At 39.9% G+C, this 26,822-nt stretch overlaps 1 protein-coding gene across 4 annotated transcripts in view; it reads left to right on the top strand.

Moving 5' to 3' along the window:
- agap3 (ArfGAP with GTPase domain, ankyrin repeat and PH domain 3) overlaps positions 1-26,822 on the top strand; it is a 124,652-nt gene that overhangs the window by 45,512 nt on the left and 52,318 nt on the right. For 2 of the 4 annotated variants that reach the window (XM_036004780.1, XM_036004781.1), the window contains exons 2-6: positions 9,997-10,055; positions 16,153-16,240; positions 19,627-19,712; positions 23,204-23,345; positions 23,943-24,077. In XM_036004780.1, the coding sequence (XP_035860673.1) occupies positions 9,997-10,055; positions 16,153-16,240; positions 19,627-19,712; positions 23,204-23,345; positions 23,943-24,077 (510 nt within the window). Of the gene's footprint in view, positions 1-559; positions 2,631-9,996; positions 10,056-16,152; positions 16,241-19,626; positions 19,713-23,203; positions 23,346-23,942; positions 24,078-26,822 lie in introns of those variants that run through there. The other 2 variants (XM_036004779.1, XM_031294059.2) reach the window with 2 other exon arrangements.

The following is a 26,822-nucleotide window of genomic DNA, read 5'->3' as shown; positions in this document are numbered from 1 at the left end:
CCATTGGAAGTGCCATGTGTGGATACTTCATTTTACTAACACAAGTTAAGTTTGCATTTGTGTTCTTTTAAGTCCTGTAGTGAGAGGCAGGAATTTTTATTATGTAAGTTTTTCCCTATCAAAGATATCACGACCAAACTGTGTACATCCTATTCAGTGTAGCTATTCTAGACCCTTTAATTTAATACCACGTGGTGGTCACTAAAATGTGGATAAATTAACAAAGAACATAGTGAACTATATTGTCTCTTCTTCCATTAAACATGGGAAAGTATCCCCCTTTTTGTGTTTTGCCATTGGTCAGAATACACAAAGTGTCCATTCATGGCTGGTAGTCTTTGTTGATTACAACAGTGTCTGTAATCAGCTCAGTCTTCTCTCAAACTCATGCTCATGTTTGTCTGTTTATTTCTTTGGGGCTACTAGCAGCTCCAGAGAAAGTAGGAGGGAATGTTTAATGCCTGTGGGATCCATTCCTTGTTTTCCAAGTGTCCTGGGGGTTGGAAGGCAGCTGAAAGTTCAAACAGAGACACACTCCCTCATGCTCTGCATAGCAAGAGCTCAGAGATTAAGGGGTTTGTCTGCACCGCTAACAACAAGGATTGCTCACGTAACTTGCCAAGGAGAAAGGGTGATTCTTTCTTTTTTTTAAGTTGCAACTTTTGCAGCTATTACAGATATGACGTTTTTGCAAAACAAGCTGTGGATAACCAGTTTTTCTTTTGTTCATCTGCCTGTGCATGACAGGTAGAACAAAGTGTGTGGAGAAAGCAGCTACCATCTAAATGCCTCTGTGAGTAAAGGAGCCAGAGGATGCAGCTGGCAGCGAGGCTTTGCTCTAACTTGTTTGAAGTTTTTTTCCCATGTCAAAGGTGAAGGATTATGCCTGGCATAGGAATTTAGTCTTCAAATGAAGGACTTCAAGAGCTGAATCTTAACTCCTGGGCAGAATGTGGACATTGGCTTCTGCTACACGCTTGTGAATGAGAATGTATCTATAAATCAGTTTGAGTGAAGTGCCATGCTATTCCTTAGCAGTGGGACCGTGGATGCGACCCCTAGGAGTACAGCTATTGGCCAACAGCAGCAGGGGAAAACTGTTTATCACATCTCTGTAATTCTGAACGAAACACAGGGAGATGCCCCGGTGTCAGAGTTGGAAATGGGCCGGGTCACCCACACCCTGGTTAAGAATTGCCAGCCAGGAGGAGAGATAATTGGTGTAGTACCAATGGAGAACAGCCCCAGGCTGGGCAGGGCACGGCAGGAGCTTGACAGGTGGCCCTCCCTGAGCTTCATAGGTAGAGCTGTAAGGCAAAGAGAGGAGGTAGTTGTGGAGGAGAATGAGGAGGAGTTGGAGGAGGAAAAAATGAAGACAGACAGGTTTTTGAAACAGCCCTCCAAAAACTCAGGTAACTCCTCACAACAAGGCAGAGACGTGGCAGAGTCAGCTGCTCAGACAGACACCCAGGAGCAACACATTCATATCTCAACATTACGATCTGTCACCGTCCATGCTAAAGGGCTTATCTTTGGGGGACATGGCACTGTTGCAGGACATAGCTCTCTGCCCCGGGCCGTGTTGCGAAGGTCGCGTCAGGATAAAGCCCCGCTGGGTAGGAGAACGGTGAGCATGTATGGCGACTCCGTCAAGCAGCAAATAGATTGTCAATCTGAACTTGAAAGGCGGCTGCGGAGGCCCAGGAGTGTGTGCATGCTGGCAGGCCCAGGCCAAGTCCTGTCAGAGCCCCAGACCCAGCAACCCTTCAAGAGGGCAGGCATTTTAGAAAACAGCCAGCAGAACAGGAACAGGAAGGCTGAGCTGAGGGCTGTGGATGGCCTCAATCCTGTTGTGGCTCAGCGGCCTTGGGTCCCCACAGAGGTGACCCCCAGGTTCCGCCAGAGGAGCTGGAAGCCTAGGCCTGTCAGTATGACCGTACTGGAGCTGGGAAAAAGGGGCTCTGATGATGAGATAGACAGCCAGAGAACCTGCAGCCACACAGGCAGCGATGGAGGAGGCTTTCCCAAAGGGGGCTTTCGTTGGAAGCTTTTTGGCAAAGCACCTCAAGATAAGAACAAGGAGACGGAAAGTGACAAAGATGCAAAGTCTTCCTCCAAATCCAGTAAATCTGACGCTCCAAAAAGTAAACTGAGCTCCTTAAGACGGAGCCTCAGCCTGCGAATCAGAAGGACCCGGCCCAGGGACAAAGTAACTTTAGGGTCTGAAAGGGAATTAAAGGAGTGCTCTCTGACTAAAAGTACGGCTGATGAGACAACAATGCCTTCACGGCCTTTCTCATACCTCACAGGAAGAATGCTTCCAACTTCCAGTGAGCAGATTGAGGATGGGGACATGCATTACATTCAGTACCACAGCAGAGGGAAGGTCAAGGTAATGGAGGTACCCCTCTGTCCAACAAAACTTTCTTCCAAACCAGTTCAGGAAGAACCAAGCATATGGCAGCTCATAGCTAACCGTTTCAGGAGGAAAGAGCAGCCATACAGTGGCAAATGTGAAACCCAGCAGTCCCAGAGCAAAGAAACCGGCCAATATCCCCTGGCCGGGAACAATAAGTCACAGCCAGTCGCCATAGATACTCTGGCAGGCATCGACTCCTACAAAGGTCAAGGTAAGACCTGCAAGATTGCTGAATTTATTTCACAGCTCAGTTCTCCATGTACAGCCCCTCCTTCACTGCACAGAAAGTTACAGCTCAAAAGAAACACGGAAGTGCACTTTTTTTTTTTTTTTTTTTTTTTAAGAAGGACAGGCAAATGAAAAACACATGGGGAATTGTGAGTTTGGATGGCATTCAAAAATGTCTGGTTCCAGAGAGTCCTTTGGAATTTTTATTTTAGGTACTTTAATTCTCCAGAGTGTTTCATGTGTGAACCGCTTTAAAGTTCAGTAATTGAGTAGCTAAGTGTAGTTTGTATAGTGTGTGTGTGTATATATATATATAGTATAATCACCAGTGACTTATAAGAACACATTACAATGGCTTTTTTTCAGTGGTGCAACTGTGGTGTAACAGCTCCAGTATTGTCTCTGTTACCCAGACACAGGACATGGGAGTACTGATAATTCTGTCTGTTGGCCTCACAGAGACACAGCTTAAAGCAGTAGCATTAAAGCAGTTAGTGGCTGTAATGTAATTCGTTTGGCAGCCTAGTAGGGCTAAATTAAGAGGGCTTACATGCTATAATGATGGGGAGAAAAGAAGACGACTTAAGCACTGTGTTTAAAGGTTAACTTTGAAAATGGAGTGCGTTTGTCCAGTTGCCTGGAAGACCAGGCAGAGAGAGATAAATATGTGTAACTATCTGAATTAATAGCTGCGATTTTGTGTTTTGTGCGTCAAGATCCAATTTCACACCTTCACATGAAGACCTAATTAGACATTTGTGACAACTTAATGACTTCTACCAACGTCAGGTGCACATATTCTGTATTTATTATCATTAAGCCAACTTTTGAACCACCAACGCAGATATTTCATTCTCATGCTGGCATAACACTCGCAATGGGTCCTGAGGTCAACCGATCTCTGTGTATTTGTATTCTCATATTATATGTTAGGATACCTATTCCTGTGGTAGAGTGTCAGTGGTATTTGTCCATTTATTCCACAGCAGAGTCAGTCAGTCAGGCATTAGGAATGTAGGTGTGCCGATCAGTCTGAGTAAAGTTAGGTTTAGTGTTCAATGCCCCGGGGCGGGCCTTGCCGCCTGTTGCTACCTGCCTAAGTGTTTGCTCCTAAATTAAATCCAGAAAGCTGAAGCCCAGCCCTCACAAAACTAAACACACACATGCACAAACACACTCGGTTCAAGTGTTTCCTGACGATAACTTCTAAATCTTGTGAGGTTTGGGGGAAGGGAGCTACAGAGTGATGGGTTGAGGTGTGCAGACTGCGTCCCCACCCCCACCCCCACCTGTGGATGAACAAAGCCACTCTGTCGAGCCCGTGGATGCATGAGTGATCAGTGAACCATGTGCTGAGATGGGGGCTCTCTGGGGGTCTTGGGTTTGGAGGAGGGGTGGGTGGCCATGCAGCGTAGGTGGTGAGCAATGCACTTATCTAGTGAATGTTGAAAGAATGGGACTGTAGACAGAACTCTGTAATAATAATAAGTCTTATGGCGTTTTTCCATTACATGGTACCGGCTCGACTCAACTCAGCCGCGGTACCCTGTCCTCCATTTTCCATTGCAGATTTAGTACCGCCTCATACCTGAGGCGAGCGTGGCTGGTCGTCATAGCGACGGCGCAGGAAACTGCCGTGACCTAACGCGACGCACACACAGAATGGCGAAGGTGTGTTGTTTTTGACTCTCGGCATGTGGCTGTTGCCACAGCCAGAAGAGAAATTTTGTTTCAAAAGAAGTGGAGGCAGCAAAAAAAACACCACTGGCTAAACTATTTAAAAATAGCGGTTTTGTTCAGGACACCCCTGTCTGTCGCTAGCAATGATGACTGATTAGTGACGATTCTCTCTGACCAATCAGTAGTCTGCAGGTTTTCACGTCACCTTTTGGTATCGGCTCAGCTCGCTTGGAACCTGGACGGAGGTGGTACTAAAAATAGTACCTGTTAGCAGGTACCAGGGACTTTTTTTCGTAATTGAAAAAAATTGAAAAAAGACGAGTAGAGACGAGGCGAGTCGAGCAGGTACCATGTAATGGAAAAATGCCATAAGTACAAGGTGTCAATGGGATCCAGTAGACAGAAAGTGCTCTGTGAGTGATGCATATTTATTCTGACTTGCCATTAGGCATACCTACAGGTATTGACAATTTGAAGAAAATCCCCCATGTGTGTCATCCATTCTCCTTTATCTTATATCTGACATTACATTTATTCATGAGGATGGAATTCCCTGTGCTTTCCCTTGCTATGTCTCATTCACTTCCTGTGAATCGCTGCCAACAATATTTCCTGTATCAACTTTACCTTGCAGTTGAAATTAGTCTGCCTGCTTAATAATCTGCAGATTAATGTAAAAGATGCATTTTCTTATTTCATTAATGCCAGCAGGGGTGGGTGAGCCAGACTCCCAGCAGGTAATTATTTTCAAGAGCAAATGGACACTTTTATGGAAATTGGGACCAACGGTAACACTGTGATAATGCCCTTTACCTGCTGCAGGAGAAATGGGGGGACAGCAAGATATTGAAAAGTGATGTAGTTGCATGACATGTATTAATAACTAAATATAACTCATATTTGAGCATCTGCCACTGTAAATATCAGCTAGAGTACATTTTGTTCTTCGGGATTGTGGTTTAGTACGTGAGCAGCATCCACAATTTTTCACCAACGCATCTACAAACTGTCGTTTGTTTGAAGTTTGAGCTAAGGTTTGCAATTTCTAGATCTTCCTTCACTTTGTATGCAGTGTTTCTCTTTTTAGTTCACAGTTGATTGTTCACATCAGTTTGTTCACATGCGATGTTTTGGGTAGCAGAAAAGATAAATCAGACACATTCTTCGCCTAACTCTACAAATCAGCCAGTCAACCTGTGCATTGGGCAAATCTCATGTTAAATGAGAATCCTGTTTGAACCAGAATGTCCAATTTATTTTTGTCAAAGTGATCAATGCCTGTCTGCAGACAACACAAGGCTTTAAGTAGGGCAGGCCATCCAGAACGCATTAGACTACATGGCATAAAGAGTTTTTCCTTGTTCTCTGCTGATTGTGTTTGTCACTTACTAAGTTAAGTTTGTCTTGTTTGTTTATAAGTCTTTTTGATAAAATAAAGAGGTTAGTGTTTGGGAGCTTAAAAGAACAGAAATAAGATCCTGACTGGGTTGTTTGCTGTGTAAGTGGTCACAATAGGAAGATGATTCAGGAACATTTTGTCAAGACAGGAATAATGAAAGTAGTCAGACAGGGAATGTTGGTTGGTTGGTCATGAGGTTGGCATATAAGGGAAGTAGAAATACTAATTGCTAGCTAAATTCTCACTCTGTAATCTATGACAGTGGGAAATCATGGTTGGAAAGTCAGAGTGGAAGTTTCGACCTCAAGGTTGTCCTCTCATTCCAAAAACCACTTCAGATTCACTGCACGTAAAAATGTCCGCATGTATGCACATGCACACGCTCAGGCAACCATACGCATGGGATTTTGCTCGCATTGCATTTTCCTTTCTCATGAAATGGAATAAGTGGGGGGCGATTGTGCTTCACTACCCTCAGACAGAATGGTCATCTTTATTTGAGTTGACATGAGCAGTGAAGTGAAAAACCTAACAAACAAGCTGGCAATGCAGTTTCCCCCTCACAGAGACAAAGCCACTGGTGTCCTCTTTAAGCATCACAAATGCAGGAGCTTCCTGTTTCCATAGGCATTCTGGGACACAGTAATGTAGGGATACTCATTGTTAAAGAATGACGTAATACAGAGCACATGGATTCAATTAGGGCTTTTTTTAGCATGGGACCAAACTAGTTGTACTGTATCTGCTCCAAGGATGGAAAATGTTGGGCATTTTCTTTGTGTTACAGTTTGTAATGGGTGTGCTTGTGACAGGAAATGTATCAAATGATTTCCTTTCAACAATTTTTAATGCACAAGTTTTTTTTCCAACTTTGTGTAAAAGCTCATTTCCTCTTCCTTTCTTCTTGTTAGTATTTTTATGTACTTGAAAGCATAAGTGGTGTTGTTATGGTCAATAATAAGGGGGTGTGTTGTTCCAGAAATGCAGTGCTTGTCAGCAGCCACATTTCTGTGTTGTCCTTTGATGACTTTTAAGCCGTTTTCACATATGAACTCCGGACATTGTCCAAGGAATCAGTTCTCGACATACAGTGCATTCCATTTGTACCCGGAAGTCGGAATTCTCTGAGGTCAAAGTTGGAACCGCTCCCTAACTCAGATTTCCGAGTTGGGAAGTCGGTCAACCTCACAGTACCACAAGCTCAAAATCCAACATGGCTGCCCCGTGCATCAACAGTAGTGAAAGCTGTGGTAACATACAGTGTATTAGCCCTTCTGTCTTATTTGTGTCACAGTAAATCATTCTTACACACAGTCCTGTCCAACTTATATCGTGGACATGTTACGCTGTTTGCATGCACAAAAAAACAGCGTAATGCTTTGTTGTCAACTGGTAATGGCTAACCTGGCTACAGTTAACCCCACGGTGTCATTCCCAGCTCCAGCTTCCGAGTTCTGAAGTAAATGGAACGCACTAATAGTCCAGAGTTTCCCTTTCACACATGTAGCACACAACAGGAGATTATCCATGTCGGATACGTTCTCATTTACTGGAAATACTCCATTACGCAGATTACACCGTGTCACGGAGCTGTTCATAATTTGGTCATAAACAGCTGAGTCCCTTGCTGTTCTTGAATCTGTCTGGCGATTTTTACATTGGGCCTTGGCGACGGAAGTTCCCGAATCTCGTCGTCTCTCCAATTAGACAATTTCTTTGCTGTCTTCATGTAAATCACCATTCTTCTTCACCCTCGGATGTTTGTTTTCTTCAGGTTTTGCGCGAGCTGCATGAAACGTCATCAACACGCCCACTCGCTTGCTGTGACTTCTCACACTTTGGGCTCAATCGGAGATTACATGGACTTTGTACTAGGAAGGTGGCAGGGTAAAGAAGGGTTGTCTGATCCAACTAATTCGGACATTTGCGTTCTCACATACAGCTCCGCCGGGTAATGTCTGGATAATTTAATGGTTTGCAGTGCATCTGTGAAAGGGGCTTTAATTTCCCTGCATGGTTTTCTATGGATTGGCCTTCATTTGAATCATTGTCCCTCTTTAAAGGTTTGATTATGTGAACTAGGAAAATATGAGAAAAACATCTGTGAATCTGGTGGCTTCTTTTCTGTTCATTTAAAAAAACAAAAAAAGTACTTTGTTATTTCTGTTTATTTCTCTCTGATTTTTTTTGTTAACGTTACGTTACTGCAGTAGGTGCTGAAGACTGAAACCTTTCAATGTGTTTGTCTAAATGCTAGTTGTGACTGTAAACTTTTATCAACCCTCAAATTATGTGAAAAATAACATTTAAATATGTATTTAAAAAAATCATCATATAAAGTACAGGGAATGCATCTGTAAATAATAGGTCCGTACAAAAGGACAGGAAATCCAAGAAAATAAGGCAGTAACCTTATCTGATACCGTCTCAGAGAGCTGTGACCTGAAACTGAATCAGATGGGTGTCTTCCCTCATGTTCAGACATGTCAAACCCACACTGAGAGGGCTTAACATGAGGCGTGCTGTTTAAAGACTACTCTGCTCCACACAATGCTTTGCTTGGTGAAAGGCCCTTCTGTTAGCGATGAACTTTTCTCCTCTCCCACAACAAGTGAGACATCCAGAGCAGCACGAGCCTCTTTGTAAATAAAGGTCAGAAAACATTTTAGCGAGGTTTTTTTTTTTTTAACTCTAATTGTAGTATGTAAACGATTTTTTGGCCCAGGTTTGCTCAGCTGTGAGTCATGCAGGCTTTTAGCATACATTTTGGAGAGAAAATAGAAACATCTTATATTGACAGTGGTTACCTTACTGTTTATGCTGTCATTCTTTTCATATTGGCATCACCTGGGGCACTAAAGGAAACCACCATTGCTGTAACAAACAGGCTAACTAATGATGGCTCCCTGTTTAGTGTGTGAACACTTGAATTGTTATGGTTTAGACATGGGAAGGGAGTGTGGGGGGTTCACCTGGTATTACACACCTTGTTGCTTGTAGACGGGGTGTCTACACTCCCGTATTGGAGATGGTATATTCTTCTTGGGGGGTTCAGATGGTGAGAAAGCCATAATCCAAAACAGGAAGGTGGTCTTTGTTCTAATGGTTGTTATGACACATAGTTGTGTTCTCCATCTCTGTGGGAAACAGACACCGCTTGTGGAGTTGCCATTTGTGTTTTTAGTTCTGAGGGTTTGTATTGTTCTTTATAATGCTCGTTCCCACTGCCCTTTTTCAAAGTGTGATCATCCAGTTAAAGTCTCTAACTCACTGGAAAACCAAACAAGTTGAATCAAGCCTGATAATGGCTGTCTTTTAAAATGGATTAGCTAAATCCTGTTCAGATATGGTGTTGAAACCTTATATTAAAATAGGCTGCATAGATTGTACTTACCATAGATGTTTCACAATTCCTTTTTGGCAGTTGTGTGTTTTTACAAGTTGTAAATACATAAACAAAAGTGGATATGAGCCAATTGGTCAGGGAGAAAGAGAAATGTTTACTGACTGTTGTTTTGGTTCTGTGACCACCGATTAGTTTTGTTGATCTTGATTGATTTGCTGATAACTTTCTTGATTTGTGAAATGCCCAATTTGGCTTATTTAAATTGCTTATGTTCAAACAATTGTCCATTATACAAATATGTTGAATGATAACGTGAAACCAGTTATTCTTCATTTTTGCAGGTCTAATGTGTTAAGTTGTTATTTTTCGAGTCACATTGTCTAAATCCCCATTGGGAATAAAGTGCAATGAAAAATATGAAAAGAAAGATTGCTTTGCCTGGAGTGTAGGGCATCAATAAAGCTTGAAAGTTTGCCAGTTTGAAAGGCTATATCTTTCTAACCATTTGACCCTTTTAACTTCAGTAAAACTTGGTCCAGCATGGCTCTGCAAGTCTACACTAAACTTTATAAAATGTTGACACAATCCCACTGGTTAACTGCAGAGTTTTTGTGTGCGGATTATAAAATATGGTCGAAAAAACTAGGTGAAATGACACTGAACATTGTATAAAAATGTATCACAAAAATGTATCCCCTAGTACATCAAAGTATACTAAATACCTGACCAAACTGTAGACAGGCTTCATCATATCTATATGACAGCTGAATCCATCATAAAACTTGTTTTACACACTTTACTGTCATCCAATGGGAAATACTGTTAATTTGATATACTCTGTAACTGGGGTCAAATGGGTTCAAACAGATGGATTACATTTCAATGCTGCTGGACTTCATTTCTTATTGTCTTTTTTCCTTTTAGACTCTTTCGTCAACAGCCAGGAATGGACATTGAGTCGTTCAGTGCCAGAGCTGAAAGTGGTGAGCAACTTTTTATATTTTTAACAGTCCCTTAACAGTTTATTTGCCCTCCGATGTTTCATTTTACTGACTGATTTGAATGCCAATGGGAAAGCATGTTCTGTCCATGTAATACTGGTTTTACAGAGATGGAGCAGTTGAGAGATTGGCTGGACTTTCCCTGGCACGTACTGGGTGATTTTTAATGAGATGCGTTGGCATGGAGATGCAGGGTGGCTTGCAGCAGGATGCAAGATGAGTGACAGTTTTGGGCTAGACTAGTGACACATCCTGGGTCTGATCCCACCCGCCAGTGAAGCACACACACAGCCACTGCCAAATGCACAACTAACATCCTTACATGTTTTAATTTCTTCCACTCAAAACTCTTTCACTTGAAAAACTTGCCTCCACCATTCTGACAGTTTATATAATATTTTTTGTGTTTGGTGAATTCATTGTTGTGGCATCTTGCAAAAGAAAAAACTTCACTGGAATGAAAAAGGGGAATTCACAAGCAGCTGAAAGACAAACTTGCTTTTTTGGGCTTCAAACACTTTAAATGTGTCTGTTTCCTTTAATGTTTCTTAGGTGTTAATTGGCTGCTTCCACACAGGGGTTTGTTAAATGGACCTCAAAAGACTATATGAAGTCTCTCAAAATAGCTATCATTCTTTTCAGAGCGATCAAAGAATTGATGTTTAGCAACCAGGTCATACTGAAAAGAAGTTGGTCTTATGTCTCAGAAGTTTCTTTTTATGCCGATGTAATAATGACAGGAAGTGGGGTCAAAACAAGTTGAAATGTTGATATGGTGAGAAAACCTCTAAAACATCTGCTACAACAGTTACCTGTGCCCCGCTATTGTAGTTTTATAATGACAACTAAACTGTGGTCAAACCTTATTTTATTGCCAGCTTTTGATCATTACATCCACATTCTTTAATATTCCCAAATCAAATCCAAACATCTACAAAGAAGAGTAAAGGGTTTGTACTGGAATAGTGCTAATACAGCTTTTTGATTTTATGAAGGCTATATACCAGCAGGTCACAAAGCCAAACAGTTAAAACAGCAGGACCACTGGTTCAGTGGTACATTCAAAGTCAATTTTTGTTGACTCATTGCTTTCACCGCACACAGCCTACAACTTTTGCTAACTTAAAGCTTATTCATAGTTTTTTCTGCTGGGGTACCACATGGTGTGTATATATATATATATATATATATATATATATATATATATATATATATATATATATATATATATATATATGCTTCAATTATAGAGAGGGTAGGCTGGGAAAGGCCTTAAACAGATCTTTTCTCTTGTGCCTCAAACCTCCCTATAATTAGAACCATACCTGACTTTAACACCCACTAATGATCTAAAGAAGAAGAGGGTGATGGTGGGTAGAGGAGGAGGAGGAGGAGGAGAGGGAGGATATGAGGCATGTTGCAGCCTTTGTTGTTCCCAGACATGCTGGCATCATCAGCAACCCTCTGCCATGCATCACCCTGAAGGTACTGTAGCTAGGACTGGTCTAGACACCAAGGAGAGGAAGCAGGGGAAGGATTGCAACCAAACTGATGCATTTTAGAGGACTTTACTCATAATGTCTCAACCTCACACAGCCCGCGTAAAGAACCAAATCGTGGTATTCAGGGTTTTGTTCCTTAACTACAAAAATTTACTTTCCATTAGGCTACTTCCCACCATCTAAGCATACCATACGTTTTTTGTTTGATTTTCTACTTTCCGGGCAGTAGTTTGTTTCAGTTCACGTCAGTATGGAATGAAAATCTACTTACAGAGCAGCAATCCATCACAGTGAAAATTGAGTCACCTTTCTATTTTGTGTTTGCATGGTAATTACAGTCCAACCAATACGACATTTTTGAGGCAGATACTAGAGGTCGACCGATAGTGGATTTTACCGATACCGATAGCGAGGTTGGGCCGTATTTGCCGATAACCGATTAATCGACCGATAGTATTTAGAATTGATACTGGATAAAAACAAACATGACACTCCAGTAAAACAGTGCTGAACTTTATTATAAAAATAAAAAAAACTGTATTGAACCATGAAAACATGCTAAATGAAATAAATATATAAATATAAATAAATATTGAAGTCAATAAAAGACATCCATTCAAACTGAAACAAAAAGTAATAAATAACAAATAAAAACAGTTAAACTCAACATGTAACTGTTTAACTGTACAGCAATGCTACACAAGCATGTGTGTTGTCTAAAACAGTTCTCCTACATATTTGGAGTCATCCAGTGCAAAAATAAACATAATGAGCATTATAATTCATATAAAGGACAAACTATTTACATTTCTTCAAAAAAGGCCCATGCCAAATCTCAAAACAGTGACGCCATTCTTCTCTGTAGAACGGTAACAGACGATCTCTGATCTGGAGGGATCTATCTTTCCCACTTTATACTCTTTGTTCTCGCTTGGATGCCCATATAAGGCGTAATGTGTGACGGACCTGCCTTCCCATTGGTTGAAAACATAAATCATGGGACATTCCCTTGTCGGTAGCACCTACTGTCTATGGGTAGCACGGAGTTAGTGGCAGAAATGACCGAAAACGTGATGAATTATGGACATCAAGTGGATAAATCTTGGATGTAACAGTTTGGATTTAATGCTCAACAACCCCGAAAAAAGGCACAAGTTCCAGGCTGGATAGAAAGTGACAGCTAACTCTTTAGCTTTTAGCTGCAGCAATCAGTAAGTCTCTACGTTTAACTGTTATTAAATTATCTAAATATGAATCAGAGGTGCCGTTTGGGATCGTGGACGATCGTTTAGGGTTCCGATTCTGACATTTAGGTCGGACTTGCGTTTATTTTTGTCAGTGTTTTAACCGCTTGAGGTAAGTTAGCCTACTACTAATGTTTAGCGTCATCTCAGCCTCGAAAGCAAACAAACATACTGTTGTGCTGTTCCAATGCAGCATCTATTCAACAAATTAATAACTTTATAATGATATGACAAAATGAACTGTATACATACCTTTTTGCTGTTGATGCTTTAAACGCGCATCTGATGTCAGCCTTCTCCGCACAGCATGTGCTCTCCGTGCAGCGCGCAGTAACACGTGTCGAAAATAAACAACACGAGGCATCAGTGATAGTTTTTATTTCGCCTCTGTAATGCATGATGCCAGCAGACCCTTCTCAGCTCTTGCATACTGTGTAATGAATGACAGCGCGCGCTTCTCAGCCGCTCCAGCAACCAGGAAAAACTATCGGTATGGATTTTTGCCGATAACGATAGTTCCACCAATCAACTATCGGTGCTGATTAATCGGCAAAACCGATGAATCGGTCGACCTCTAGCAGATACTACATCAGTTTCCCGTTACTTAGATTCTTACGTATATGCCAATATAAATATGTTGGTTATAAACTAATATAAACAAATATCTCAGTCTTTGATTTATCACTTGGGCTCTAATTATAATGCTGCTGTAAGCACAAACTGTTTTGAAAACTTTTCCCGGTTGATGCATTCAAGGAAACTTGTACAACTAAGATTTGATACTGCCAAACCGCAACCTTTAAAATGAAGGGAACTTTTTTTTTTTACCCAGTTCATGGAAAAATAGTTTCATTTCTGATAATATAGCTCTTGATGTAAAAAGTAAACACAATTTGTGGAGAATGGCCTAAAACCTGCAAAACAATGTCATGATTGAGCTTGAATGGTCCTTCTTGACCTTGGAAACAAAAAAGTCTCGCACACAAGGTCCACTAACCTTGTATTTCCAAAGCTTTTGACCACATTCCGTGGTCTTAAGCCTCGTTTATACTCACGCAAGACATCATGGCGCGGGCCTCCGTAGTGGTGAGCGAGCTACGAGCATGCACTCGGGCGTTTATGCTCAACGCCGAAATGCCAGGAGGCATACAAACAATGTGATCTGCGAATAAGCAAGAAGTAGAGAGCGGTAGTAAAGGAAAGCAGGCTGCCTGGTAGGGGTGCATGATATATCAATTCAATATCGTTATCGCGATATCACGTTACGCAATATTATAAGTATATAAGTATGCAATATTTTTTATATTTATTTTTATTGTTTCTAATATGTTCTGTAGACATGTTCTTTATTTATTAGGGCTGCAACAACAAATCGATAAAATCGATAAAATTCGATTATTAAAAAAGTTGGCAACGAATTTCATTATCGATTCGTTGTGTCGCGCGACACGCCACTCAGTTGCGGAGATTGCAATTGAGTTGAGTGCCGTGCGGTGCGGAGCGGCGTGGAGCGAAAGAGAAGAAAAAAGAGCAGAGCGGGGGTAGAGGAAATACGGAGAGAGACCGGACCCTGTTCTGAAACACATGGCGGAGGCAGAGAAATCAGTACGACCTAAGTCATCCAAGGTGTGGGAGAATTCACGCTAAATAAATCAAAAACGTTAATTGCAAGATAAGCAAACGCGACATGGCTTGGCACGGGCGCACCACGGTGATGATTCAGCACCTAAAACGTAAACATGTTGGAGTCCTTGATGAGGAGGAAGGGAGTTCAACAGCAGGGTAAAGTCACTACAGAATCCTACTTTTGTTCCGTTTTGAAGTGAGGAACGTAACGTCTCTCTTCTGGTGCTGGTGTGGTGTTTACTCGTTATCCAGCTTCACAAGCATGACAAGCTAGCGTTAGCTCGTTAATAACAGTAGCAAAGCAGGACTAAAGACACATTTTTATTCACTTGCCTTTTTTGGCCTATTCATTTTTCAATCTATTGTCATATATATATTCTGTGCTTTGTCCCATATCAGTTATTGTTGACATATATATTTGTGTGTGTTGTACTTTTTAATTTCATTTTAAAGTTCTTTTATAGCACTTAGTCATCTTAAGCTGTGTTTAAATGTGGTGTACAAATGAACTTAACTTGCACTTAATACAATACAATGATGGTAATAATTTAATGAATAAGCTTCAAGTGAACGTGTGTGTGTGTGTGTGTGTGTGTGTGTGTGTGTGTGTGTGTGTGTTTTGTCTGTATCTGCTCTTTGAGTTACTTACCTTTACACAACTATTAACTAAAACAAGTATGTATTGAGTTGATGTAAATTAATGCTTTTTTGTTTTTTTTATCCGATTCATCGATTAATCGAAAAAATAATCGACAGATTAATCGATTATTAAAATAATCGTTAGTTGCAGCCCTATTATTTATTGTTTTTATACTGTACAACCAGTAAAACATGTCCTGTTCTGTAGACATCGTTCTGTAGGTCGTTAATTATTTATTCATGTTTTACCAGTCAGTTGAAATAAACCTTATGTTGTAAGAACACTTGTTTTATTTGTTATGAATCTATTTTGATGTGTTTTCCCATAACTTTTGTAATTTTACATATGTTTAAAAATATCGAAATTAATATCTATCGCAATAGTCATAATCAATATCGTAATATCACATTTTGTCAATATCGTGCAACCTTACTGCCTGGGAACAGTAGTAAACACATCCGTGATAAACACTGACATACCAGCAAATATTGCATTTGTCTACTCTAATTATTAACGTTACTGTCGCTTATCTCCTGTCTGCCTCTCGATGTTACAGACACTCTTTCCATTAGACCCTCCAGCCATGCCTTTTATTTTCACAGTGTGTTGGCTCTCTCTTACCGCATATTTAAGGCCATTTAACTACCCCTGTGGTCTGTACATGAAGAATCATACAGATGTTTGTACAGGCCAACCAGCTCGGCCAGTTTTCCCAGCCAACCATGGTGAAATGGAATGCGCAGCGCGCGCCGAGTTACAAAAATTTAGAAGTGCACGACCACGCGCTGGACAAATTGCGGAGCCTTCACCCTGGACACGAAATACATAACGTCATTTTCTGGGTGCACCTCGCGCCGGGAACACCATGGCGACCATAAACCTACCTTTACTCAGTTGACAGAGTCGCTGAGCAAGGTTAAAAGTTCAGACACAAAAAGTCAGACAAGCTTGTGCTGAGACTTTTTTTGTCAGGTCCCCATTATGGTCCTTCAAGTCTACATATGCTAGTACCTGTCATGTTATGCCTGTCAGTAATAATGACATGTATTTTGCTCTTTGCCTTGCAGGGCATTGTGGGAAATCTGTCCAGTGGAAAGTCCGCTTTGGTCCACCGGTACTTGACAGGCACTTATGTGCAAGAGGAGTCTCCTGAAGGTAAGAGTTTGTTGATGGAGATGCGGGTCAGGAGATGATTATAAACATGTCAGACACTCAAAGAAAATCACAAAGATTCAGATTTATGCAGCATGATTACTGTGGCTTTCATGGCCTAATTTACCTTACAACTTGTCTTATAAAATACATGGCCATGGACGAGTGAAAACTTTTGATTCATCTCACAAATTAAGAAGCCTTGTTATTAGATTAATGACAATCTGATGAGTGAAATTATACAGAAACCTGCCAGCTGGTAAAATACTTTTTTTGTTTTTCACAAGAAGAAAGTCAAGCATGTTGGCACTAATTGCTACACTGTACAGACGGATAACCATATTAGGATGGGTGTATTAGGATATTTACATGAAGCATGGTGCCTTGTGAGAATATTTTTTCTAACTAGTTTGTATTAAAATGATGTGTGTTGGATTACATCAAGCTTCCGGATGCTCGTTTTTTTTTTAATATAAATTTCCATTTTCCTCCTCCATTAAAACTTGCGAGATAATGACAAAGCATAACATTTACAGTAAATTTGGGCTATGAAGATGACTCATTATTAAAGCACAAAGGTAAAACTAAATCCTCACATTTCTCTGACTGTAAATGAAAGTTTTTATCACAATCATAAACTGTTTAATCCCCAGGTGTCCTGATGGTGAATGAGCCAATTTACCATGTTTAGGAAGGTCTATTTCTGAAAAGAAAAGGTCTATTTCCAGAAAGAGACCCCTCGTCTTTTTAATTCACTCTGAGATTTGAAATCAGATATTCTTCATTTTATCGGCAGAGTCATAATGAGAATGCCCCCTTCTGGCCTGAAAGATAAGTCCTTTTCTCTGAAATCCACAAAGATGTTGGCGAGCCCAGAGTTAACTGATTATATTTGAGGGGTTTGCAGTGTTTCATTTAAGTGTAATTATAGTGAGGATGAGACATGAAGTGCATAATTAGTTTCTGGTATTTTGCTGCACCAAGGGAGAACATCCTCATAGCTTAATTAGTCTTCGAGAAATCAATGGTGGAAATGCAGGAAAACAGAACAAGCATTGTTGCTGTAATCAAGGAAACGCGTCGGCTCAGATATGTACGTGTCCCTTTACGTTGCTGCGTTTTGCTGTGATACAACCTACCTGTCTCATAATTAGCAGCTGCTCAGGCTGTCTTTTTTTTTTTTGAATGTGCTTCAACTCTGGCTTTATGCCAGATTGGGTATTTACATTGTAGGAGCATTGCCCAGCTGAGGAAGGTTCAGCGATGGCTGTTTCTTCAGTGTTTTGTTCCTGGGCTTTTGCTATGATATCTGAAAAAAAGGTACCGGGGTGTGTTGCCATAGCAACACCGGATGGAGCTCCGTTGGATTGTGGCTTTGTGTCAAGGTCTAAGCCTCCGTGTAAGCAGAGTATGCTTACTGCGTGTTAACCGTGCCTACCAACTTACCGTCTCTCTGTAGGCTGTCTGCAAGGTTCTTAGTCGCCTCTTTTTATGTAAGGTTGAGCAACACATTCAAATAATTCATAATTGCTTTTCATCATGATGTAGAAAAGTGTTATGATAAAAAAGAGCTATGGTAGCCTGCCTTATTTATTCACAGCACAGGCTTTTTTTCCATTAGATGCATTGTATTAGCTCAGCTCTAAATAAAGACAACAGCATTCTGGATGATTACGTAACTGAGATGTTTACTTCAAATTCCACCCATGTTTTCACCAGAGCCGTATGCTTTTATTACAGATACTGATTTCAGAGAGACTTTCCATAATCTGTTCTGGCATATGAACGTGCTGCCAAGCTCCACACAAACTCTGTATTCTGATAAATCTTTGGTTTGCTGTATCGTTCTCACCGTGTAATGAGATCCTTCTCATCTTTTTCCCTTTTTAAACAGGATTCAGAAACATACAGACACATAGTTTCTCAGTCCTTTGTCTGAATCTCCCAAAGCTCTGTGACTTGAGTTAAAAAAAGAAAAAATGCTGGCTGGTGGTATGTGAATCTCTCTCTGTTACACAACCAGCATCCAGCAGGGCTTGAGAGCCTGTGCAAAATGCTGGGAGAATCCCCTATTTGCCTAGCAGGCTAAAGTGGACTTATCAGGGTGGAAGTGTGGCTCAAGTGGATATGTATTGCTTGCTGAGACAGGAATACTGGCCACCTATTGAAAAATGACAGGGCCTCAGCTACTGTATGGCCCTTACAGCTCCTCTGTGATGTCAGATCTGTAGTTCTTGATATTCTGGTTGCACAGCGTGATCTCCGACACTCTATTATCTAATCATATGAATATCTTAGCTCTCATGTCTGCTCACGGAACTCTGATAATCTGATAATTGTAACAGGTGTGCTTTTATTCTGTGTTGCACATTTGCTGTCTTTAGCCATTTGTTTGATATTTTCATGATCATTCCTAGACCTTTTTTAAATTTCTGCTTTATTCAATTTTGTCAAATGGCTTTCAGCATATTTTTGTATTCATAAGGCACAGTTTTCACTCCCAGGGACATTTCTAGCCTAACAAGTTTCTCATTTGAATATTTTTAATCTCTGAAGGATCGCAAACCATTCAAATGATATGCACATTCTAATTTACTGCGTAGTTCTCCCATTTATATATTCTTTAGCTGCAGCCAGCTTTGCTAGCAGCAAGGAATATGAATTTCTATTAGAGGAGAAATGGAAAAAAGGAGAGAGAAACTCAAGGCGACACGGGGGCTCAGTGTTAGCTCGTCACTACTCTCCTGTGGACATGGTGATCTGAGGCACACCAGTTCAGAATTTATTTGCTTCTGATTTTATCTCCCATCATTTCCTTTCCTGTATCTTTGCTAAAATTACTCATCTTGTCTTATTTTATTGCAAAGTGTAATGAGTTATGTTAATGTACCAATCTTAAAACCAATCTTCTAAACCTCTGTAGCACATGCATTGATAATGTAAGTGAAGTTAAAGTTGGGCCTTTCTAGGACTCCCAGCAGCTGTGCATTAGATACGCTAAATGGCAAATTCTCCCCCACATAATTGGCTCCAGAGAGACCTGGTTTCCTGTCAGCATGTGATCCTAACAGCAACACATTCAAGGGGTCTAAATTGAGAACTGCACTTCAACTCATACACATCACACCAAACTTGTATGAGCCATGTCAAGCTGTGTTTTGATATAAAATTTGGTATCCGGAACAATGTGATTGTTTTTATAATTAATAAGTGACATGTGTCTGCAATGTTTTTCTCTTTGGGAAACCCCTGGTGGTCAGTTATTACATCCTAAGAAAGACAATTTTCCAATGTCATCTTGTACCATCACTAGAACAGACTTAAAACGTTATAAGAGTAACCCTGAACAAACTGTTTAATAAAATAATTAATAAATGTCGCTTCCTTAGGTGGACGGTTCAAGAAAGAAATAGTGGTGGATGGACAGAGCTATCTACTTCTAATCAGAGATGAAGGAGGGCCTCCAGAATTGCAGGTAAGAGTGTTGATCCTGAAGAAAATGTCTCTTTAAGCTGCAAGATGTGTCAGACATTAACTGTCCACAAATTGTCATGCAGGCAGGAACTGTTTAGAGACAGACCATTACTTCTCTGCAGGACTGTTTAGAGCAGCGTGACAGCACTCTGTGGGTGTTCTACCAAAAGCACTCAAAGGGCAGCGACGGATCAATAAGTAAGCCCAGCCAAAATAATTTTTGTGGCCAAAGGGGCAATGCAGCACCTAATCGCCCTACTAGTATGTTACATATGAAGAATAATGAAGCTACTGTTTCATCCAAAGTGGGCTTCACTTAGACTTCATAAGAGAACATGCAATTGATATTGTCATACTGACACTATGCCATGCTTTTCCAAAGGAAGTAAATTAAGGAAGTGCTTCCTGGTAAGCCAACCTTTTGTAATGCCAGGCATCAGACACTTCTGTTATTCTCGAGCGAGTTTTGGGTTTTATATCCCTTACATGACTTGAGTGTACTTAACAGAGGACCTCTATATTTTATACTACTTCATCCAGTCTGGGTTTTCTGAACGCAAACAGTCAAGGATTCATTCTAACATTCATTTTGGCATGATTGTACAGTATCATGATTATCCTGTTTTCAAGTTTTAGAAAAATGGTATATATTATACATTAATGAATGGTTCAAATTTAGAACAATGGATCATAATGTATTTGTTAATTACATGTTTTGCATCTAAGTCTTACTAATAACTAAAGCTGTCAAATATGTTTGTGAAATGAGTTAAAAGTACAATAGGGTTAGGCGATCGTTTCTATTTTTATATTGTCCAATCGTGGTTACTCGAGAACGCAGATAATCGATCCGTTCACCAGGGGGCAGCAGGCGTAAGAGGGGATGAGGGGAGTTACGTCACAGCACGCCAGTGAAATTCCAGCATTGGCGACTTAATCTTAGTGTCAAAGAAACGTGAATAACATTTCTAAGTGTGTAAACGTTTTTATTTAAAATATTTAAACATTAAGAAAATCTATTTAATAGGAATGTCTCCTATTTAAAGAACGGCTCCCTTTTAAAAGTCTGTGTATGTGCTTGGTGTAACAGTATCACAACATCATGTTTCGTTTAACATTATTATCTTATCTTAAATATCAAAATCCAAGTCATATCCATAACATTAACTACTCTGATAGTAAGTTGGTTAAAAGCACCTTAATATTGGTAAAGGATAAAAAATTGTCGATCATACCTTTAATCGTTGATATATGATCCGATCACCAATCAGCACGAGCCTAAGGTACAATATTTTACTGTTTTGGTTCACTCTCGCAGCCTTCAGCAGCGTCGCTTCCAGATGCAGCAGATGGTTGTTTGTCACTAAAAAGCTCTGATAAACCCTAATTATCCAGCAACGACAGACAGACAGATGAAGCTGGCGACTACCTGATAAACATAGTGGACAATTTAGCCGCTAAGAGCCATATATTTCCCTACGTTGGTAGAGAGCGCAACAGAGCTAAAAGGAGCAGCCCAGTCTCATGACAGTTCGTGAAATGGTCACATTATTTAATCTATTGATACGTGTTCACAGGGACGTTTTTTTCGTGGTGGCCAGCACGAAAATGTGAAGTAATGTATTTCAATGGGAAGCATATTTCGTGGTCACAGCACGAAAATGGTAGGGAGTAGTATGAAAAGCCGAAAATCCACGTAGGGAGGTTGGTCAGGGTGGTGGATGGGTCAAACAATACAGAACTTTCACCCGGGCGACCGGGGATCGCGTCCCGCGTGTGGCGTTTTGTTTCCCTGTAGTCTTCCTAATCACAATCCCATTATTGTCGCGCGTCCCCATTATTGAGGCGTCCTTTCCCCGTTGTGTATTTCGTGCTGGCCACCACGAAAAAAACATCCCCGTGAATACGTATCAATAAATTAAATATAACGTGACATTTACACGAACTGCCGTGAGACCGGGTTGCAGCCTGAAAGGAGAGTACATATTGGACTTACATTTGTCCAGTTGTCAGAAACATGACTCCAAATGATTGCTAATGTCGCTCTGTGTCTGCTGGATGTGTAAATAAGCAACTATTTTCACCACATTCACCGTATCAACTCAAAAAATTTGTGAGTTTACTATGCACTACCATTAGCAGCTGGTCTGGCAAAGCTCTGATTTCCGCTTGCATTACACTCAGCGAGATTAGGAAAAAGAAATGAGTTTGGTTCAGTTGTCAGCTAACTGTATAATTAGTGACATTATAAGGCTTTCATTATGTTCACACTCACAGGAGGCTGAGTATAGTTGTGGCTTGGAGGCTTGATTTGCCATTCATTCCCTATGGGTGTCTGGGTGCGGTGTGAAAGCTGAATGGAGAACAGGGTGGTACGGGGGAATAGTTATCACCTGATTGTCACTGCTAGCACTACTCTGGGTTCTGCTTAGCCTTTTTTTTTCTTACAATGAATGGTGATTAGGATTGATTTCCTATGCTCAAGGGAAATCTCTCTACCCCGTATAATCATAAACTACGCTGGGATATGACGCAGCAAATACAAAGATTTCTAGATTATGACAGCAGTGGGAATGCAGAAAACTGATAAAGATAGAGTAGTAGTGTTTAATCATTCACCAATACATAGTATGCCAAATGCAGTATGCCAAAGATACCAGAATGTCCTACTGCATCCGGTTGGATTTTGCGGTATGCAAGCCAGCATGCTTTTCTGGCTATTCTAACCCACAATCCTTTGCACAACATATATGAGCAACATGGTCAAAGTTCAAGGCACAATGTTATGAAGAAGTAGTATGTCCTTGCAGTACGTACTTTGTACTGGCAGCTGCAGTACATGCTTAAAGTAAAAAGAAAAAGTATGAGATTTGGAACTCAGGATCTGTGTACTATGGCTGTTGCTACACTGCCCCCTCCTGTCTGTATGTACAAACTTCAGTCAAAAGATGCATAGCCTATTTCAGGGATCCATTATAATAACAAACTGCCTTCATTTAAAACGTATATATAGACTCATATATATTAATTACACATATAATTATTTAAAATGATTTGAGTCATACATGTATTACTTCTAGGATCTATGTATATGCAAATTGTATATTTAAAAAAATGTAACTACTACACAGAAAATGTACTGTACTTAATTGAAAAGTCCCTTCTCAGTTAATACTGGAGCTTTCAAGTTTCCACATCACACTTGTGCGTACTGCATATTAGCTCCCGATTGGCCTCCAAACTAGTTGTGATGTCAAGTAGTTAGCTGTTGTGCAAACATCTTAAATTCAGATTTAAGGTGAGCACAGAGAAACTTGACCTTTTCAGCAGATTAATGTGAAAACAGCTGCACAGTTAAGCTCAAACAAGTAAACTAACAATAAGCAACGGTCCTGAGGCAAAAAATAAAATCAGTTGTGAATGTTTTTGTGCAATAATAAGGCAGCTTATATTTCACAGTGCTTCAACACATCACCTCTGCTCTGTTCTCAGTTTGCTGCCTGGGTGGATGCAGTGGTTTTCGTCTTTAGCCTGGAGGATGAGATCAGCTTCCAGACAGTCTACAATTACTTCTTGCGCCTATCCAGCTACAGGAACACAGCTGAGGTCCCCATGGTCCTCGTTGGAACACAAGGTGTTTGCCCTACATCTGATATATATGTTTTGTCAAGATATTGCTTCCTTCATAATGCAACTACACAGAAAGTACTCTTACATTGTCTTTACACTTAGACAATGTAATCGTTATCAACAAACGAAAAGACCAAAACTAACGAGGACTTGATCATGATAACAAGTGTTGTCTGTGTAGCTAAAGCTTGGTATACATATAATACAGTAAAGCTCTTTTGTTGTCCAAAACCTATTAAAACACACTTGTGAGCCACACTGTCCCTCATTACCGTAAACATGGGCTCTGTCATTTGTTTTTAGTCAATCCTACATACATACATACATACATACACATACTGCTGCAGGAAATGCTTACTAGCACAATAAATGTGTATTAATCCACACTGGAAAATAAAAATTAGAATTGCCAACAAATTAAATATTTACTCATGTTTTAGTAACATTTCTTAGAAACTACAGTGCTCAGCTGTGTTAGGAAATTACTTAGCCTGTGTTTTTTGTGAAATTCATTGCCAATAACAAAAATACAGAATATCACCAACCTTATTATCCAAGTTAAATGTTTGAGTAATATATTTTCTTACCCTATTCTCTTCAGATGCAATTAGTGCTGCCAACCCCAGAGTGATTGATGACTCGCGGGCCAGAAAGTTGTCAAACGACCTGAAGCGCTGCACGTATTATGAGACCTGCTCCACCTATGGCCTGAATGTGGAGAGAGTCTTCCAGGATGGTGAGAGGGGTGTCAAAAAGTGGAAATGGGTTAGACGGGATGTAAAATGTGTAGTCTGAACATGATGATGGTTTAGAGTATAGCATTGACTAGTTTACCCCTGACTGGCACACAAGACATATTTGATAACTCCTGAACTGTAATCTTTTGCTTTGATTGGCGTTGTTTCTCACTTTAGCTGAAACAATTAGTCGATTGACAAAACATGAATCTGGAAACCTTTTTTATAATCAATTATTTGTTTAGGTAATTAGTAAAATAGTCTAAAAAATGTACTGGTTTCAACTATTCAAATGTGAATATTTGGTCACACATAACCAATTTGAAAACGTTAACTTGGGCTTTGGGAAATTGTGATTGGAATCTTTTACTATTCTCTGACATTTATAGATGAAACGATTACCAATTTATGGAAAAATAATTGGCAGATTTAATATATAATGAATTATTTGTTGGTTGCAGCCCTACTTTTATCTCATCACCTTATTCTTAGGCCTCACTCAAGGCAAACCCAAAGGCTGTATGTTTTCTAGGCCAACATTCCAACATCTGATTAGTTTGGAAATACTTCAGGATTTCTTTACAATTTCTTGTTAAACATGAGTAGAATTTGTGTTGAAATTCATGTTTGTTTCTCTCTTTACTCCTCAATAATTGTAAAGTACTTCGTGCTGTTCATGAGTCCATTATTCCTTATTGGAGTTTCCATCGTTCATTATTGCTAGCAACATGCAGAAATGCCTGTGCATGCTTGACTCACGTGGAGGGGTGTACATACACATTAATATGTTTTATGCCGTGCGCTCAGAAGCTATGATTGTCAGTATACTTTGTGAACAGCAGATGAATATTAACAGCTCACCTCAGTTAATAATACATCAGGCATTTTAAATTAAATGGAATGCAATTGTCCAACACTACAATTATTAATCACGAAAGCTAAAATCATGATGTAGGATTGCATACAAATGTGGATAGTTAATATTCAGTTGTGTAGGAATGGTGAAATCCCCTCTAATGTCTCTTCTGTATCTGGAAGAGTATCTGAGTTTTCCCTGAATCTATAATATATATAATATAATATAATATATATATATATATGTGTGTGTGTGTGTGTATGTATATGTATATATATATATATATATATATGTATATATATATATATATATATATATATATATATATATATATATATATATATATATATATATATATATATATATATATATATATATGTCATGAAAATGTCGTTGGGAAACTCAGCTGCTTTAACTCTGGAATAGTATCCCCTAAGGCTGCAGCTCCTCTGAAAGCCTGTCATCCCTCCACAAAACATCTGAATATGTAACACAACGTTCACTTTGCATTTCATCGACTTGATGCACAGGCACGTTGTCTTCCCTCCCTGCCGTAATTGCTTCCTGAAGCCCAATTTGAAATAATTAAAAGAGATGAAGGAGTGTTGGGTGTCTGGAGATGTCTCTCTGCATCACTCTTGCCTTCGCTCTGTATTTGCCATGCTGCAGCAGGCAGCCAGGCTTTATGGTCCCAGCTGTCAGCACAACTTCAAATCATCTCTCTTTCCCTCAGTGCTAATTCACGTCACGCAGCCACAAACATCACCTCCCTCTCTCTCCCCTTTTCGCTCCACCCAGTCCCTCACTGGAGTGTGCTGTGAATTAAATAACGGGTTGCACCAATTGCATGGCAAATCGGGTTGTTAAGATGATGACAATATTCTAATTTGGCTAACATCACTTTGTAGAGCTCAGTGAATGAGCCACCTTGCAGTATGTTGCATATTACCCGACTGGAAAACAAATGGCCCGAGGTGTTTGTGATAATGTGCTCATATTCCCCTTTCTCTGGCTGGAATTAGCTTTGCTTACTTTGTTGAGCTTCATTTTGATTAATATGATGTTAGTGTTGTGTTTTTAAAAAAACAAAACAAGAGAAGGTTAGTATTCTTTTTCTGTTTTTGTGAAGACTTTATTGACATGTCCTAACACTTTGTATACTTATCTCAAACCTGCAGACATATTAACACCATAGTTGCCCTTAGTTGTTTGTGCTGACATCTACAGCAGTCCTAAATTAAGCTAGCAATTGTCATGTCATTAGCGATAATGACACTGATTAGAAATGCTAATCCCCACTTTATTTTTAATATGCAGGCTAAACATTAGGGTAGAGATAAGTAAAGTCTTGGTGGAGTGCGCCCTTTGATCATATCACCAGGTTTTGGCAGATTGTGTCAATTTATTTACCCATAAAAACATAAAAAATACTTTAATAATAAGGTTACCCAAAAGAACAAAAGAAATACTTTAATAATTAAGTTACCCATAAGAACATAAATACTTCATCTGTGTGTACCTCGTAGTTTACACCAGTCCTTAATGCCAACACTTACCAAAGAAAATATTAAAGGGTCAGTTCGCCCAAATAGTTTGTAAAAGGATGCGCTGTTTTTATACCTTAAACTGGCCCTATCACTGATCACAGGTGACATACATAGCATAATCCAAAGTATGAAGATTGACCTTTAACTAAAAATTGCTGTCTACTATTACATGCTGATTCATAAATTCAATGAGATTAAAATAAGATGGGATGTCTTACAAAAGACTCAATCTCTCATGTGTTTATATTTTTGGAACTATTACTCCAAAGTGGTTTGTAAACATTGGTTGAACAACCACCTGTTTCTCTCCTGTGTTGTGATTTTTGGCTGTACATTAACCA

The sequence above is a fragment of the Sander lucioperca genome, chromosome 9 (genome assembly GCF_008315115.2).
Source record: "Sander lucioperca isolate FBNREF2018 chromosome 9, SLUC_FBN_1.2, whole genome shotgun sequence".
NCBI lineage: Eukaryota > Metazoa > Chordata > Actinopteri > Perciformes > Percidae > Sander > Sander lucioperca.
Note: the sequence above shows the minus strand (reverse complement) of the source record. Positions and strands in the feature narration are given on the sequence as shown.